At 40.0% G+C, this 20,162-nt stretch overlaps 2 protein-coding genes and 1 long non-coding RNA gene across 3 annotated transcripts in view; 2 read left to right on the top strand and 1 right to left on the bottom strand.

Annotated features, from left to right (window-relative positions):
• LOC145445959 (cytochrome b-245 light chain-like) overlaps window positions 1-13,065 on the bottom strand; it is a 23,283-nt gene extending 10,218 nt beyond the window's left edge. The window contains exon 1 of the mRNA XM_080324128.1: window positions 13,056-13,065. The gene's annotated coding sequence lies outside the window, so the exon portion shown is untranslated. The remainder of the gene's footprint in view (window positions 1-13,055) is intronic.
• Window positions 9,866-10,433, top strand: LOC145447172 (uncharacterized). The gene is made up of 2 exons (XR_013917481.1): window positions 9,866-10,034; window positions 10,104-10,433. It is a non-coding gene; the product is annotated as an uncharacterized LOC145447172 (long non-coding RNA).
• Window positions 12,478-20,162, top strand: LOC145445954 (apoptosis regulator BAX-like). The gene is made up of 7 exons (XM_080324121.1): window positions 12,478-13,367; window positions 13,944-14,013; window positions 14,073-14,160; window positions 17,476-17,582; window positions 17,650-17,785; window positions 17,841-17,954; window positions 18,964-20,162. The coding sequence occupies exons 1-7, from the start codon at window positions 13,205-13,207 to the stop codon at window positions 19,063-19,065; spliced, it is 780 nt and encodes a 259-aa protein (XP_080180247.1). The 5' UTR covers window positions 12,478-13,204; the 3' UTR covers window positions 19,066-20,162.

Here is a 20,162-nt window from a genome sequence, read left to right as displayed (position 1 = left end):
ACATCTTCACGACGTACCAAGGTATTAGGTAGGTCTATAAACTGGCCTTAACATTTTATAGTGGGGGCCTGGGGGGCAACTCACAAAACCTCACAAAAGGGGTTTAAATCCCGGTTTAAATACAACTTACCGACCACAAGCCAACATTTATGCTCGCATTCAGGCCAAGGCCCTAGTGATAATCATAATCAGCGGTTGTATCATTTTTATCCTCTCGAGACATACAATGTACAATTGTACATTGTACACTGCAGAGATGAGCGGATTTGAAATTTCTATGTCCTAATCCAATCCAAATCCGAACCTTCAAATCCAAATCCGAATTCTAACCCATAACTTTTTCATATTCAAGTCCAAGTCCAATCCTAATCCGATTCCAACTTGAAAATTCAGAAAAAATTCCAATTTATGCAATGGAGGGATTCGAAAATTTTCTTTCACAACCAACGATTCACTTGATTCAAGATAACTTAGTAACCATAAGTACATTAATACCTGATCGCCTTGTCGCCATTCGCCACACGACATTTCAATCTCCCAGAAAATAGGTAAATCCAATCCAAATTCTAATCCGTTCTGAAAAAAATGTCTATCCAAATCCAATCCAAATCCGACAAAATTTCACAAATTCTGTTTTTTCAAAACCTAATCCTAATCCATGCTCATCTCTGGTACACTGTTCGATGACAGATACCAGAATGTCGCCCAAGTGTTCTCAAAAATGGGCGCCGGCGCCCCCTGAGGGCGTTTGCGACTTCGAAGGGGGCCCTAGCTGGAAATTGGTCGATTGGGGGGCACTGATAGAAGAAAGAAGCGCTAAGAGTATACGTGGGCGCTATGGACTATAGAAAACTGTTTGAGATAATCCGTAATTAATAGCTCTCAGAGAACCAAAGTCAGATTTATGAAGGCGTGATGGTCACGTCGATCGCGGCTGTACGATCCAGGTGCATTCAATCGAAAGTCGTCACCAACGCTCTTCGCATATGTTTATTTTCATGCAGCATATTGAGGTTTCGACTTAACCAAGCAATCCATCAGACAACGGATAGTCAAATTATCCAGTGACACTTATCGAGCGCAAGTTATGAGCACACATTTAAACATGTAGGGATCGGCCTACGTACAACGAGGATGATAACGTAAGCGCATATCAATCAATCATTCGTTGGATTATATGTTCATCTGTCCAAGACACACACACAATGTGCAATTCGATATACAAGACACACAATGCGATGTAATGAAAATGAACAGATAGGGCGATGCCGCTTCAATTTATTGGTAACAATTTCTTCATTGCATACACACCTCAATGACTGCGATACAATGAATGATAGGTAGGCGGCAAAACGACTTGGAGTAGTCTTCGAAATCAGAGACCCACCAGGCCCAGGCGATGTAAGAAAGGCATGCACACACTGAATGAAAAGTAAAAGAAGATATAATGGGACAGGCGACAAAAAGGGGTGGCATGTGTCGGAAGGCGAGATCGATATCATATGTCAAATTGTGGTCCGGTAAACTATATTGATTAAGCAGAGGTGGTCAAAGTAGTCAAGAAATCTACTCAAGTAGAAGTAGAAGTAGCGACGAAAATATCTACTCAAGTACGAGTAGAAGTACTTATTCCATAAGCAACCTAAAACTACTTGAAGTAGAAGTAGAATTGACTGTAAGTAAGTAAGTAAGTAGTTATGAAAACGATCCTAATTCGTTCACATGGACTGTAAAAAGGTGCAAATTGAGCTATGCGATAGGTGACGAGCTTGAATCATAATGATCGATACCAGCAGGTATCCAATTTTCGATAGCATAAGTATTCGTCCACATCACGGGATGAAAATGATAGTATTGATATGGAAATGCGATGTTAATCCTCTATTTTCTCGAACAGCACGTTTTAGAAAATAGCATGGTATGACGCCATTCCCCATATTATAAGTAGTTTAGTCGAAAAGCAATACGGAGAAGTTGTATAGGATACGATGTAAACACTTTGCGCAATTGGTAAACGTTAATAAAAAATATAGTGGACCGTAAAATGCCATATTGTGTAGCTTTATTCCCAGAAATTAAAGGCATTACTACACTTGCTTTTATACTTCAACATGTATATTATCCAGACGAAACAACTGGTCATAATTATAACTCAAAGTATTTACTGGGAATTGAAAGTGAAATATAAATACTACTTTCAAACGCAGAACATGTATTTCATGTTTTAGTCCAGAAAGTTTCAAAGGTGGTATGCTGAAACAGCTCTAAAATTGAAAAAAAGTCAGAGTCCACTTTTCCAGATTTGGACACGCCATGGACATACTAGATTACGATATGACAAGTAAATGCTAGATTGCGAAACATCAGTTTCAAACGTTATGATGAGCCATACTGTGATAAATTATTTGATATGGACGAAGGGCGACAATGTGGTGTGAACGGAACCACGCCTACCCTCTACCTAAATTATATTCACCGATACTTTCGTGAAATCATACTGGACACTCCGTATCCATCACTGCGCGCGAAGCGCGACGAAAATTCTGGGCTTTACTAAACTTTTATGGAAATTTAATGTTGATACTCCGTGAAAACAGCCCCGAAATTCATCAGGCTATCTTCCTGATTGGAAGATTGAACTACTTCTACTTGACAAACTGAAAATAGCGAGAAGTAAGTAAGTAGATCACAAAATATTACGAAGTAGAAGTAGAAGTAGCGAAAATCAGATCTACTTGAGAAAGTACCAGAAGTAGAGGAAAACTACTTGAGTACTTCGAAAAAGTAGAAGTACTTCGTTACTGACCATCTCTGTGATTAAGTATAAATTCTTTGCATTTGAGCTGATTGTGGACATGATGTCCACTGGACATGCTCGATGACTGTTGGATATAACGTGTTGGAATCAATACTAGCCAGTCTTCAGGATTACCGGACCACGACCTAACATCGACCTCGCCGGCTCGCCCTCCACCACATGGCACCTGATTTTGTCGCTTGCGTCTTATATTCTCTGCATTACTTTTCATTCAGTGTGCATGCCTCTTATTTACTTCGCCTAGGTTAAGTTGGGTCTCTGATCTTAATGGCTACTCCAAGTTGTTTCGACACCTTCCTGTCTTTTCATTGTATCGCAGTCTTGTGATGTTTTGAAACGATGAAAATAATAATAAACCTGATTGATTGATTAATTGATAGCCGGCGAGTTGCAGTTACACACTGTAGGTCCAGTAGGCTATATTTTATATAGGGATGATCTTTTTTGTCGTCAATTATGGTAGTTGGACGACGTGGACGCGCGCGTGTTGTTGGCTACTTATGCACTTTTGATACCGAGGTAAAGAAGTTTTGGCAATTTCTAGTTTCCGCATTTCTTTTATGTTTACGACACCGAATCTTTTGAGCAGTGATATGCTGGTCCATGTGGGAGTCTATGGTTATAATGCGGAGGATATGATGTTGTAGATTTTGCAGATCAATACAAAAAATACGCGACAGTGTTGTGACTGCTGTACAATAGGATTGTTCGAAATGACTTTTTCCGGGCCCTGGTAATTCACCAATTATATTGTTAGGTTGCCTAAAAACGCTGCACACCAAATTTTGGCTCAATTCCAACCAAGTATACGCCGACGCAGACGTCGCAGAGCCAATTGAAATTTTCGAATTTACTATAAAAAATATAAAATTTAAAATTTTACTGTCAACCGCATAAAATCGTTGAGCCGTCTACAAAAACGATGCAAAACAGATTTGACGCAATTCCAACACGTAGCCTTGAAGTGAAGTTATTGCAGCTGAAAGTTTTAGGTTAGCAAAAATGGCATAATACGGTGGAAAATCCCAGAATTATGAATGAAAAACTCAAATAACTTTCGCTTCTACGAGTTGGAATTGCGTCAAATTTGATTTGCATCGTTTTTGTAGACAGCTAAACAGCTTTATGGGGTTGACAACACAGTGCCAAATACCTCGACATGTCCTGGAAGAGTCGTATTCAGTCCCTAAACACTAAATTATAACCGAAGTGCGGCCTGTTCTACAGCCTCAATTGGGCGCTTCATGCCAGCCTGGGATCTTCTGATACTCCTTAAATCCTTAATCCAATCGAAGTTACAATATGGCATCCTATTGTTGGGGGGATGCCAGTAAAACTGCAGTCGAGCCACTGCAAAAACTACATTATAAGGTACTCCGTATCATAGCTAGAGCGCCACAGGGGCGTGGTTGTCCAGTTCATCCAACAAGTCGCTGTTGAAGAGATTCGGTGTCCAAAGCATAGAAGATATCCGGAAACTATTGAAATCGCCAAGGTTATGTAGGCTTATTAGTTCCACTGCGGTCGTTGCCCCTTATATTTCGATGACATTTTTTACCTCGGAATCAAAAGCGCACAAGTACAACACACGCGTATCCACGTCGTCTATATATCATTTGATCGACCAAAAAGGTCAGCGCTCCGTCAAATACGTTGAATCTGATGTGTGGAACAGTATCCCGCCGGCTATCCGACAGTCGACGAGCATGTCCATTGTCCACATTCAAGTCGAAATACAAGCAATTATAACTATAAATGAATACTAGTCCATCCTCAAGATTACCAGACCACGACTGACCTATCGATCTCGCCTTACATGACATGCCACCCCATTTTTGTCGCTTACTTTTCTCTATACTATCTTCTTTACTTTTCATTCAGTGTGCATTGTGCATGCCTCCCCTTTAACATCGCCAAACCAGGCCAAGGTGGATGTCTGATTTCATAGACTACTCCAAGTCGCTTCGACACCTTCCTATTTTTCATTGTATCGCTTTTTTGTGGTGTATTGAACTGATAAAATCGCTAATAAACCAATGATAATGATGATGATGACAGTAAAATTTGATTTTTTTTAAATTTTAATAATAAAATCAAAATTTTCGATTGGCTCTGCGTCAGCGTATACTGGTTGGTATTGTGGCAAATTTGGTGAGCAGCGTTTTTTACGCAACCTAACAATTTAATCAGAGATCCGAGATCCGAGATACGAGATCCGAAAAAAAGTTATTTTTCAACAACCCCACTGATGTGCAATGAACCAAACTACTTTTTGTCGGGAGAAGGAGGGAGTTAGGGGGTTGATTTGATGCCTGGTTTGTGGCCCAGGAGGACGTTGTGTGAAAATGTTTGGGAAAGACTAATCTAACATCTATCTTGCTGCTGGTCCACCTACTAGCATTACTAGTATCATTCAGTTATTATTGATATTGTCATAATTTCAAAACACCACAAAACTGCGACACAATGAAAAGATAGGAAGAGAGAGAGAGAGAGAGATATGATATTCTTTCTCGCCTGCACCATCGAGACGCTTTGGCGACGGAGTTGCGATACGGCCCCATGAGGTCATCTAGTCTGCGATCCCGTTTTTTTTTTCTCCTCCATGCTATCCGTGATTGCTGAGCGCCTAGCTGCGGATACCATTTTTCGAGTCTTTGGTATGACCCGGCCGGGGATCGAACCCACGACCTACCGCTCGAGAAGCCGGACGCATAACCATTACACTATCTCGCTCGGTGTCGAAACGACTTGGAGTAGTCTTTGGGATCAGACACACACCTTGGCTTAGGTGAAGTGAAGAAGAGGCATGCACACTGAATGAAAAGTAAAGCAGAGAATATAAAAGGCAAGCGACAAAATCAGGTGGCACGTGGCGGAAGGCGAGATCAATGTTAGGTTGTGGTAATACCCTATGTGACAGAAACTAATGATTTCAGTTTTGTGGGAGATGCTTTTTAGGGTGTCCGGACAATACCGAGAAAACCATTACCGAGAATGCCATTACCGAGAATGGTCACCACCGAGAATGGACATTAGCGAGAATTGACACCACCGAGAATGGACATTACCGAGAATGGACACCACAGAGAATGGACAGTACCGAGAATTGACACCACAGAGAATGGACATTACCGAGAATGGACACCACAGAGAATGAACATTACCGAGAATTGGCACCACAGAGAATTGACATTACCGAGAATTGACACCACCGAGAATAGACATTACCGAGAATTGACACCACAGAGAATGGACATTACCGAGAATGGACACCACAGAGAATGGACATTACCGAGAATTGACACCACAGAGAATGGACGCTACCGAGAATTGACACTACAGAGAATGGACATTACCGAGAATATTGACGATACCGGGAACGGACATTACCGAGAATGGACATTACCGAGAATATTGACATTACAGAGAATGTACATTACCGTGAATGGACACCACCGAGAATGGTCATTACCGAGAATATGGACAATACCGAGAATGGACATTACAGAGAATGGACACCACCGATAATGGCCATTACCGAGAATGTATATTTCCGAATATGAAGAATGTCGTGAAATCTAAACCAGAAAATACCTAATATCACTACGTTGGGATCAATGTTATTCATAGTTGTTACGCGCTGTTGTCCAAGGGACCGCGCAGTGAGTTGGGGAGTGCGCGCAGCCTCGTGAAAAATTAGAGAGTGATGCACATACGATTTGTGTTTGTGCAATGTGCAATGTGCATATGCATAACATGCGTGCATTATAGGCGTTGTGCATATGAGACATGACAGAAATGTGGTAATCCAACCCGTTTACTGTAAAATGTCTCGTACTACTTTCTGCCACCGATAAGGTGATAAGCGTCGCATTGTTTCCTTCTCAACAATTAACAATTAATAATAACAATATGCTGCTGGAAGGGGAAGGTGCAGAATACCCTTATAAGGCTTTCTAAGTCGAGCAAAGTAAACATTATTGAGAGGACATTACTAGTAGCCTAAAGCCAATCGTTTACTGAAAATGACTAAGCTGCATCAACCGTAAATGTAGGCCATGATCAGCCTAGATACTTGTTTATCCCCTTTTCGAGATTTGAAAGAATTGATGCCTTCTTGCTTCATACCAATCACAGCAGCTCAATGAGTTCCGCTAGTATTACAGATATCCGTTCCTTTGAAGAACACTATTGTGTCATAGTTTGCCTTTTCGCTTTCAAGCAGATAAAACGAATTGAGATAGTAATCACAGCAGGTTGATGGGTTATTAGAGGTATCCATGCCAGTGAAGGGACGGAATGCCTTATCGAACCATAGTTTCTTTAGTGGCTCCTAATCATATTATGCTCTTTTAAGATTAGAATCACAGCAGGTTGTTGCAGATTGGGCGCCAGTGAAGCGAAATTATTCAATGTTATGCCGTAGTTGGTATCATCACCACACTAATGTGGAGTGTTCGAGACAATCAGCTGTTTTAAATCCAACCGTATCGGTCAATCACATGCTTTACGACTAAAAGTCATGACAGGTGTTGGTCAGCTAAGAGAGGTGGACGACGAAGTGGCAGAACAATCAGGACCTAATGTATTAGCAAAATACATTACTTCGACCCGAGGAAATAAGTTGATCGCTGTTGTCGAGTTCGTATTTAGGAGAATGAAAGTTTCGAATGGTACTTCGTACTGGATATGCACGCATTATGATAGAAAAAATGTCGGTGTTCATTGAAAGTCCTTGAAGGATCAGAGCCACCAATCGTTCTGAAGCAATCTCAAGAACACAATCACTGTGCTACGTTTGGCATAGTAGAGGCAAAAGAAATGGTTCAAAGGTATGATGTTATTTCAATATCGTTTTATGGGAAATGTATTCACGTCTAGCCAGACCAGTGGTTCTCAAACTGGGGTCCGCGAGACAATTTTTCGAGACCGCGAAACACGTTCCAACAAATTCACTAAGAATATTGAGTTTCCCGTTTGCTATTTCGGCTCGTTCGTGAATAGTGCAATACCGTTTGTGAACCGAATGCATAAAGAGTAGTGATCAACCGTTTTCGGGGGTTGGATTTGAATTTGAAATGGTTGAATGTTATTCACAAAACTAGACGCTGGAATTAAATATATGAAAAAGGAAAAATCCTGATAAACGGCGGTAAAGTCAAATGATTTAATAAATAGTTTGTTACCCACACATGGCAACAAACCTTCAAGTCTATTTTTGAATGCAGTCCTCGAATTGTGCTATAATGACGTCAAGTTTCATTACGTTTGAAGCTGGTCTTTCGATATGTTTACTTGCCATGACGCTAACGTATGTTGCAAGTTTATTATAGTGCTTACCTAGAATGGGATTTTCTTCGGGATCAACTAACAGTCTCTATTTAGAATGAAAATTAATTCGATACCTTGCACATGTCTAAGCAGCGTAGGCCAATGTATATATTTCTATAGTGGAGTGCCGTTATCGTTAATATTTAGGTTTGGTGATGTCTTTCTATGTAATGTACTGATATAGAAACAACCGTTAGCTAATCTATTGTATTGTCGCACTGCTGTTAATTTCATACTAAGCATTTTTAAAAGGGTTGTTTTTCTTCTGCCTTATTCTCGATTATTCACCAGATACACAGAATGGCACGCCGACGGCATATTTAAAACTGTGCCAAATATCTTCCATCAGATGTACACCATCCATTTTACAAAAGATCATGAAACTGTCCCTGGAGTTTACGCTCTCTTGACCCATAAGGACGTATCCATGTACAAAGAGTTACTGCAGGTAAATCATAGACGTCGTTTCGATGGGTTTACAAACATGTGTAGAGCGCTACACCTGCATGAGCATGGGTACATATTGGAGTCTGCATATTCGACTATGCGTAACTGATTAGCCTATTCCTATATCAACAGGTGCTAAAACAAAGAAGGCCAGACTTGAATCCGACAACACTTATGCACGACTTTGAATCCTCAGCGATTCGAGCATTCTCGGAAGCATTTCCGAACATTAAAGTCACGGGCTGCCTATTTCATTTGAGCCAAAATGTGCAGAGAAAGGTCCAAGAATTAGGTTTGAAAACCGAGTATCAATCTAATTCCGGTTTCTCCGCTCAGATAAGCGTTCATTTTAGCTACGGCGTCAACGCTAAGTGTAAAACGGGATGATTACTTTCAGGTGAAGTGCTTGACGGCCCTTGCTTTTGTGCCCGAGTGCGACGTCAAACAGTGCTTCGAAATATTGACTTATTTCTTTCAATTCGGGCTGGCCAAGTTTTGCCGAAGACTTGGCTAATTATTTCAGGGATATACATATATAGGTAGGCTATATTAACAGATGCAATCTTTTTCACTGTTGCGGATTGGATTGGCCACATTGAAATTCTTGCTGATCTAGATTATTTTGTATTGCGTCATCAGGTTTGAATCAGTGTAAGATAGTATAGCATTTTTGGTGTGTTGAGATGTCTAAAACTATGGGGTAGACTGCTCTAACGATGTTCATATTGTTATTATTGTATCTTCACGACCTTGTTGTTCTATCTTAACCACCTAAATCTTTATAATTACCACCCGTCAGACTAGATTATGCCTGCGATGCGTTTATATACCAACAACACTAATCGATTCGCATATTAAGTCATCAATAGCGGCGCCAAAATTTGTTTGCGATTCGCTTTCGCCGCTTTGTGACCAAGTCATTATTCACATATCAGCCTACTGAATTGAATAAAATAATCCATCTAACTCTATATTTTAATATATAACTTAACTGGCATATGTTTATGCGTGTAGAGACGTAAACGCGAACTGGCATTTGTACGTACAGAGATTTAACCCGATTAATCTACTACAATTTAAAACATTGCCTGATTGCAAAAAAGCACACCTCTCCCCCTTTTGATTCACCTCTGAAGATTGATGACACTTTTGCGAATTGTCCGTGACTAACGTCTTTTCATTACCACGTTATATCAAACATTGATAGTACAGATTTGCTGCGCGAATATATGAAGTATTCAACTCATTATTGTTTCTGCCGGTATCACGAATGATCAACAAGGCAGTAATAGGCGGCCGCTGTTCCCGCCCAGCATTTGGAATGTGCGACAACGTACCATCGATAGCATGCACCGAACCAAGGATGGCATCACGGCTTCCGCGTTCTAGTTGGAGGATGTCACGTAACCATTTGGAAATTTTTAGAGTGTATAAAGTGAGTATAAACAATGGAAGATATATATGTGTACTTGGTTTCAACTTGAATATACATATATTTTTGAAGGATGGATGTCATGCAAAATCGAGTGCAGCTGTTACAAACTTCCACAGGCCAGGCCACGCCTAAAAGAAAGAAAAAATACGTCGACATTAGCCACAAATTGAAGCGGCTTTGTGATGAAGCGTAGTTAACCGACATGACTACAGATTTTCTGCCAAGAGTGGCATACAATCTAAGTGAATAAATAGATGATAGCGATCACCACATATTTAGCATCCTTTCTGATGAAGAAACGCCAGGTCTGTGTTGGTGATCACCGCTGTACCTATTTATCCTCTGGATGTTTCATTTTAGCATGCCACAGACAAGTAATAAAATGCAAATAACCTGGAACATGATTGCTTATAATGTTGGAACTAGAGTTTCTGGGCTTACAGTAAATTCAGAACTTCTCAGTCTCTTATTTTTGCTAGCCGTAGAAGCTTTAAAACAGTAGGAAAGGAGCGACAAGGAAATATAGCGTGACTATCTGCAAGATAGCGTAATGGTTGGCTGTCAGTTGTCAGGTTGCTGAGTAAAACGGCAGCCTACTGATAAAATATTCTGCGATTGTAACAGGTAGAATTATCATCATCGCGAAATGAAATTCGGGTCAAATTAGTACGGTACAGCGACGCAACGTATCATTGAATATAGATACGATATATTGCATTACAAAGGTAAGTGCATAATTCGTTGATTGTCCGATTGTTGAGCGAAGCCATTACCTAGGAATCACAATCGTCACAGTCATAATCGAATATATTTCTGCGTAGGAATATTACGCAGTGTACCTGTACACTGTATAGTTTGTCTAGGTTTGATAACTGCTTTAGATGAAAAATGTACCTCGGTCAATTGTATACGCAGCGATCAACGAAGTTTCTTTATCTTGTGTTGTTAAATCCTGATGAACGCGATAATATACTTTTTAATCAACCCAACTTTATTATCTACGCCCTACATTAAATTGTGTTTGCGCCCAGAATCACCACAAGACACGTTCTCTTACAATAATTCGTGAGCCAGATTTTCGTGACGGTCACTACTGATTAAATACGCACTTTCTCCATAGTAATCATCTACTACCAATATTAATTCTTGTCTACTTGATACACTCTATTCCCGAATTATCGCGTCAGCCTAAACATATGAATTATCGCGTCAGCCTAAACATATATGTTGACCAATCTATAGAATGACTAACCGTCTACTGAAAATGAGTAGGCCCATGCCGCAAATGAAAAATGCAGACCATGATTTGCCAGTATATTTGTTACTCCCTTTGCGAGCTCTGTGAGAGTTGATGACTTCTCGATTTCAACCATATTATACTCTTTTGAGATATGCATGACAACTGGATGCTACAGATTTCCGTATCAGTGAAGCGGAGTAGGCTAATTCGTATGTCACGGTTAGTACACGAATCGGAAACGTTGTAGACAATCAGCTGATATTGTAAAACCGCTTTAAAACCAACCCTATTGATTGATGATCACATGCTTTAGGACTATAAGTTCACGTGTACAATTTATGCACGCACTCGTGCAGGCATGTCATTCATATGTAGGTACAGATCGCGTGTATGTGCATCACGGCGTTGCCACATTCGGTGTCAATTCGCAGGTATAATTTTCCCGACAACGTCCGTCTCAGTAAGATAGATTCTCGACATTGGCAATTCTCGGTAATGTCCATTCTCGGTAATGTCCATTCTCGGTATTGTCCATATTCTCGGTAATGACCATTCTCGGTGGTGTCCATTCTCGGTAATGTCCATTCTCGGTAATGTCTATTCTCGGTGGTGTCCATTCTCGGTAATGTCCATTCTCTGTTGTGTCAATTCTCGGTAATGTCCATTCTCTGTTGTGTCCATTCTCGGTAATGTCCTTTCTCTGTGGTGTCAATTCTCGGTAATGTCCATTCTCTGTGGTGTCAATACTCGGTACTGTCCATTCTCGGTGGTGTCCATTCTCGGTACTGTTCATTCTCTGTGGTGTCCATTCTCGGTAATGTCCATTCTCTGTGGTGTCAATTCTCGGTAATGTCCATTCTCTGTGGTGTCAATTCTCGGTAATGTCCCTTCTCTGTGGTGTCCATTCTCTGTAATGTCCATTCTCGGTAATAGCGTTCTCGGTAATGTCCGTTCTCGGTAATGGTTTTCTCGGTATTGGTATAGAACCGCTTTTTAGGACCTTATTCCCATGACTATTCACATATTCATACAAAACACAAATGAGAATGTGCTTCGACACCTTCCTGTCTTTTCATTGTATCGCATTTTTTTGTGGTGTATTGAACTGATAAAATTGCTAATAAACCAATGATGATGATGATGTTTGGAGTCAATAGTGATGATTTTAACGCGTTTTCCGAATAGGACACTTTAGATTATCATGACTGGAAAAGTTATGGCTAACTTCTGGTCTCGCTCTCATCGCAAGACGCAGTTTGGTCAACTTAACACTTTAACAGGAACGCAAGATACCTGCTGAACGGAGTATATCTATGTGTGGATGGAGTCCTTAGACGCACTGTAGTTTACGAATAAAGCATATCTGGAATCAGCAGATGGATCATCCTTACTTTCTCCAGACCTCCAGGGTTTGTGCGAAAGAATCTTTATTTGTCAATCGTGCCAATCAATATGTCAACATTAAAATTCCATATGCGATCAAAGATCGTGAAGATGTTTTGATATGAGCAGCTTCTACAACACAAGTGTACATAATGAAGGACAGTAATAAAGTTAGGGTCCTTAAGCAGGGATATCTAGAAGTTCTAGATATCCCTGTCCTTAAGGTTGAAGTCCTTAGCTGTAAGGGACTTACGATCCTTAATTAATTGAAATAGTTATTTGGCTGCATGTACTGTCCGTATTGTGCTTGCAGCAAAAGACCTTATTGTGCACTCAATCGCACCAACCCGCTTAATCCTTATTTTTGAGCCATTGATTGGTCGAGTAGTCATTGTGCCCTATTTAACCCCCATATTTTCTCTTAACCTCTCATAGTTGATTGGCGATTGCTCTTCAGGCTCTCCTTGATGCGAAGTTGTTAGTATATAGGCAGCCGCTATATCTAACATATAGATATACGGTATACCATTCCATTTCTTGTGTGGCAATGTCGGGGGGCGGTGATCAAGCGAAGAAGGAAGCAGGGAAGATAGATGATAAAAATGACGAGGATCCTCGACCATCTAGGCCAACCCGACCGAGAACCGCCAGACCAGGTAGAAGAACAGATCCTGAATCGTCTTCGGTCCAGGGAGCTGTTGGTGGGGAAGGTAAATTTTGTATAGCTATTACATATGCCATATATATGTTTGCAATTATATAATTTGTCGGTATACTCACTTGAGTAGGCTATCGTGTAGCATCTTACCTTCCCTAGAAAAATGGACATTGGAAATGAATCTCCGTAAACGCTGTCATCTTTGGTAACATAGCTTGTGTAACTTATATAACCTTAACCTTGAGCCACTGATGCTAATAATAAGTTGATAACAATCAAATGCTATGGGAGCGAATTCAATGCCCGCAGTTAGGGGCTGTGCATTGTGCAATCAAGATATCACTTCAATGAGTCGGGCATAAAGTCTGCAGTTCCTCGAGATAAGGTACTTTGAAAAGAGCTTTATGGGGTTTGTTGATCGTGTGACGATAATATGTAGACTGGTTCAACAAGTATTTTGGCCGTTTTTCATAAAATAGGCTAATGAAAGTGACATCATAGAGGTCTGGGAGTGGTGTCACTTCCGGTTTGCTTTATGGAATAACCCCTGGGTCAGTTTCTCCCCGGAGAGTTTTTCTAAGGGACGTAAATAATTATACACTATACACAATATTCTCTATACTACCAGGTTCATACACGAGACATCTAACTGAGGAGGAAAGAGCTGTTGGAAACCAAGCAAGGCATCTTCTGACAATGTACTTCCTTACCCATCCTTTTACATGTTCAGCAGTAGCTTAATTCTGGTCTGTTATAGGTTTATCTCTGACAGAGCAGAACGTGATCCCGACCTGTCGCAGGATAAGAAAGGAGCTGTACAGGAAACAGTTCAGTTATGTAACAAGGTTCGAAAAGTCTTTGTATATTCTATTCATGTGCTATTTCATGTGCAGAACCTAGAAACGTTGTGCCTCAACTTGTGGTGTTATTGAGGGGTGTGCAAACTGTGGAATGTAGGCCAGGCCCACATAGAAAGATTGTGCGACCCGTGAAGCAGTGGCAGTTTTGAATGGTATGCGGTCCATTCGAAGAGTATCTAATTTCGCCTGTGGTCTGACACAGGGATTTTTGACCTTTTTTGGGACGTGACCCATGTTCTGGTTTGAAAATGCTCTGTGGTCCACTTGGTTCTGCTAAAATAGGGCTGTAATACTGAACTTGTAATGTAGGCTAATAGTCGTGAGCTATCATGCTTCCGAAGATTGCCAGCAAACTTGGACAAGAATAAATTGGCACGGACGGTTTTCATATCGACGTGACTATGATTACCTGGGTCTGTTATACTCAAATTCATGCCAATAAATTATTGCAATGAGTTTTGTTTGCAAGCTATTGATGTCTTGTAACTGCGATGCCAGAACATTCGATCCAGTGATACAATCGATTCATGCGACTCTTTAAATTAATGTACAATTATTTCAAATCAATGATTAAGATGCTGGACATTTTTAGATCGGACTCCACTGATTAATGCGCCGCGCTAATTCAGCGATACGTAATGGTGGCGTATATGTTCACAGGAAGTTGATAATAATAGATGATAATAAATTGCAATTATGGCAGCTTTTATGTAACAATATCATGACCGACCGCAGTACTGTATAGTGTATACCTATATCTATTGCACTTTAGTTTGATTTCCTAGGTACTCTTGAGTGGCAAATTACATATGACCCAGGTGGGGGTGTATTTAATTTGTCAATGTCAACATGTAGCCTATCTATTTTGTCACTGTTGCCAGTTCCGACAATAATACTGGGCCCTATCGTTTGATCAGTTGCTGCGATAAATTTCTTGTTCCGTAGCATAATTGGATCCTTATGACCGATGAGCGACAGAAAATGATTTAACATGATTTCTTGAAGTACATTCCCCAAGAAAATTTGCATACATGATCACGTCGTTATACTTCCCACCCAATTTCAGGTGTACGTATAGTAATTTCCAATACAGGTCAAAGCTGTTTCAAGTGGAAGTAGGAAATGAAGGTATGAGCAGTAGTTTCAAAAAGTATATCTGATCGTGATTCAAATCCGGGCAGGGTCGGACCAAATAATATGCACATCAGGGCTCTTCAAAAATGACTTTTTTTCTCAAATCGTACTGGCTACTTGATAAAATGGTTAGGTTACCTAATTTAAGCCTGCACACAAAATTTGGTTCAATTCCAGCCAGTAACCGCTTTGCTACAGGAGAAGAAAGTTTCTATTTATTATATAAAAATAAATAATAAAACATTTGAAAAATTATCTGTTCACCCCATGGAAGTGTTAGGCTGTCTATAGAAATGATGTTCACCAAATTTGGTTCAATTCCAACCAGTGGAAGCGGAGTTATTGCCGTCGAAAAATTTGGATTTGAATAAAATAGTATTTACGGTGAGCACAACTGTAATAAATAAACAAAGAATCGGTCACCGTAAATACTATTTTATTCAAATCCAAATTTTTCGACGGCAATAACTCCGCTTCCACTGGTTGGAATTGAACCAAATTTGGTGAGCATCGTTTCTATAGACTGCCTAACACTTTCATTGGGTGAACAGAAAATTTTCAAGTTTTTTATTATATTTTTATATAATAAATAGAAACTTTATTCTCCTGTAGCAAAGCGGTTACTGGCTGGAATTGAACCAAATTTTGTGTGTAGGCTTAAATTAGGTAACCTACCAATTTTATCAAGTAGCCAGTACGATTTGAGAAAAAAAGTCATTTTGAAGAACCCTTATGCACATTGCACATCATCCACTCATGCTGGTATGAATATGAACATATCTTTTCTATGTTGTTGTTTGTGGTGTTAATGGTGTTTGTCGACTACTGTGATAATTTACATCTGGCCGATTCTATTCATTTCTATTCCGTAGCTGCCGACTTGTTGAGAGGCCCACTTCTAGGCTTTTATAAGACACCGCTTACACGAATGACATGGCGAGGAGCCTAGAAACCTCCAACACTTGGGTAGGAATTCTGGCGTCGGACTCGAACCCGCAACCCATTGGTGTTGCAGCTGTGGATTATACCATTACGCTATCTTGCCACACACATCGTTTCTATGCATACCTCAAGTCGGTTATGCTGCAAAAACATCAAGGACAAAAATTTATAACATCATAAAATCTTACCACCCGGCTACGCACCTGCTACTCAAGTATAATAATGCAATAGTTTGAATTCTAATCTAATTTGTGAACTTGGGCTATAATGCGCTTTTATTATAATTCCAATATTAATTCCATTTTTTCTATCTTTGAATCGAATTTGTAATGCACTTACAAGGAATGGAAAGAACAAGGCAAAATAGATACACGTCGACATGGCGACATTGACAAATTTCTGTGGGCATTGTCGACATTGAAACATCCTGACTCGAGTCATTACAACCCTACTTTTGGCCCCCTGGCGGCAATGTCGGCATTAGCGACATGCTCGGCAATGTCGACATTGGCGACATATACGGCATTGGTGATATTGGCGACATTGACAAAATAGATACACGTCGACGTTGGCGACATTGACAAATTAAATACACGCACCTGATGGCATATGTGATTACTCTAGCAGTAACTTACAGTTATTATAAAATCGAAAGTATTATCGTTACTCTTACTCTTGAGTTGTCATCATAGGCGTGGCCGGGGAAAACCACTCTCATTTGCGATTTGTACATTGTGACACCATAAATATCACTACGTCTCATTTGTCAGAGTCAATGGGAAAGCTTGATGCAGCCTACGTATAATTTGACAATATGAAAGTCTGCTTTGTGAGGATAATATGACTTATATAACTAACCTTTGACGTATGCCACAATTTTCCAAATGGCACTGTAGCCCACCTCAAAATGCTCCTGTGGCCTACCATAACCCACCGGTGCATATTCTGGCTTGTTGCCCGCGACACTGAGCTCGACTGCGTTATTCAACCAGCCCCGTTATGAAAAATGTTGCACACCCCTGATTTAACCCATTGAGGTTGAGTAAACTGTGTTGGTACTTATCTTTGTTGATGATCTAGGCTAATGTCGAACCATTTAGGGGACAGCTAATTGATATCTACTATCTGGTTGGAATTTGTTGACGCAACGCATGCACTGTGAAATATTGACCCTCCTCACAACTCGCACTCTCCAAATTTATTTAACATAATTATCTTTCATAGAGCTCGGAAAGTAATGCGATGAGCGATAGCGATGCTGCTTTAAGGGAGGTATCATTGACCTTGCGTGTTATTGGAGATCAGTTGAATGAAGACAATGACCTTAACAGGTGGGCTACACTATGCCCCAATACCACAGAAACATTCGGCTCATCGTAAATTATATTCCATTCTCAGCCTTATTGATAGAGTTCTCGTTCAATCCACCAAGGACATCTTCATGAAAGTTTGTAAACAGATATTTGCTGATCAAAATTTCAACTGGGGCAGAGTAGCCGCTGTATTCTACTTTGCGTACAGACTTATAACAAAGGTGACTGTTATTTTTGTGTTCCGAAATACAATTTTGATATATTTCCTTAATTTAGGCTGTATGCACAACCATGGATGAAGGCGTAGATTGGATTAAAGATATTATGAGTTGGGCGATGGACTTCTTATATCAGTATGTTCTTTGGTGGATTGTCCAAAGGGGAGGTTGGGTGAGTTCTGTTTCTGATATTATTTCTGTTGTAGGCACAACATAAGTCATCGTGATTCAGTATTGTAACATTAATTTTAATCCTGCATTTTAACGCAATCGCCATTGGTAGATAAAACAATCGAAGTGCAGCTCTCGTGTACTAGTCAGCAACTAATACAGATGTTACTTACTAATTTTCTCATTAGACACTATACTGATCACAAGCAAACACACTCTCACTACTAATAAACATTGGTCAGAAACGAAATTTAGGTAGTAGTGAAATAGCATGTCTAGTCTACATGCATGTCCTCAAGTATTCAAGGACTAGGACATGCAGTCTTTCTTGATCATTGGATCGACCCACGCAGCTAAGCTACACCAGAACACCACAAATATTTTTATTTTTGTCAAGTGGGAAGCAGCGTTTGGTTGTATTTATTTCAATTTTACAAAGCCAGACGATGTATTTACTCTGTGACAGTATCACGGTGTAATTCCAAAAATTGCATCAATTTGAGACTGCATCGCGAAGATGCATATTGGGATTTTCTTCAACTATGCAACCAAATTGGAATTTGCAGATAATGTGTACAATTTAGCTATATCTTTGCTAATAATCCTATTTTAGTTATTATTAGTAATTTAAAGATACCTTGGAAAGCAATTGTTTTCATAATGAAGAAGTTGGGGTCAGGGTCATTTTCACAAACTCCGACTCCAGCTACAATAGTTTTCATGACTCCGACTCCAAGGCGTGCTAAAATTACCCAGACTCCGACTCCACAGCCCTGGTATCAACAGCGACGCTGGCCAAGAGGAGCCCAGATAAACCTCCAACCCTTGAAACGTACCGGTACTACAGACAAGATTGGAGCTAGGAACCTCTAGCGCTGTGACATTAGTATTAAAAACTGAGCCGCTCACCCACTTAGTGACGACCGAGTCTTAATGTTGTGGTGGTTTTATCAAGTTCGCTTGATAGAGATTGTTGAAGTCGACAATGTGTAATATCAAATATATTTCAGGGAATGATCAAAGAATACTTTGGAACACCGACTGCGTATGTGGTTTCTCTGTCTGCCGCAACAATACTTACTGTTTTGTATGTATGGTGGAAGCAGCAATGATCTTAAACTTTATCATTCCTGTTTTTACCAAGATCACTGTCTTAGATATGAAATTTACCCAGTGCCTTTTATAACGGCTACATCTGGTTTTATAGTAGGAAGTTCAGATTTCTGTTGGACATACTCTAGATCAGTAATCGGCAATCTATTTTTGCTCTGCAGACTGGTTCCAAAATGCAACACACAAATTTCAATTAAAGCGACTAACCTAATTCTGTTTATTAACTATCAGTGATTTGACCACTATAATTCTAAACCTTCACTTAACTGGCAAGAGTATATGAAATCCACGCAGACCGTCACCGGTCTGCAAACCGTGGGTGCCGACCACTCCTCCATATTACATTCATTGTGAAATCGATCTAGAGGTGATGAATATCAATGTTATGCATTGAAATTTTGTCCAACAATTGCAGAGCCACTGAAATTGGTTTCAGGATTTCTTGTAAATAAAATGGAACGATGATTCACTATCAGTTTTGGCATAGCAACAAAGGTGACATGCCATAGCAAACTTTCATTTGGAAAATTATCAGGATTTTGTGGGTGGGGTGTAATCTCCGTCAATTGGTTGATGGACAAAGCTGAATGTCGATACTTATATACGAGTATCCCCGGTTTGTCCAAAATAATTGGTCTCCTGTCGTTTGCGTATGGTGTCGTTTTTGGTACACCAACAATGGATTATGCTCCAGGTAGTCATGAGTTATACAAGGTGCTACTTTCCTTCAAATGAGCAAATAATGATCCATGAATGTCGTCTCTATTGACATGCGATCTCCTTTTTTTACCCAGTGGACTTGAATTCCAATTGGGTCTCGTTTGTATTTTTTGGCTCTATAGATCAAGTACATTTTAAAGAATGAAGCCCAATGATTTACTCGTATTGCTCTGTTGCGTGGTTGTCTACTGTGTTCTAATCATGGGAGAAAAATCTGCGTCTCTCTACTGTGATTATTTGAGTCCGATGTGTTCGTGACTTGACAATCCAGCATATATTATCAGCGTTTTACGATCAATTTATTGCTCAATTATGCGTTTTTAATAAAAATACCATGTAGTTTTTGTAGATAACCTACAAAGATTGCTTACCTGGA

Source organism: Botryllus schlosseri, chromosome 9 (genome assembly GCF_051294905.1).
Source record: "Botryllus schlosseri isolate E-star chromosome 9, Bs_hap1, whole genome shotgun sequence".
NCBI classification, from domain to species: domain Eukaryota; kingdom Metazoa; phylum Chordata; class Ascidiacea; order Stolidobranchia; family Styelidae; genus Botryllus; species Botryllus schlosseri.
This window is presented reverse-complemented; position numbering and strand designations above follow the sequence as displayed.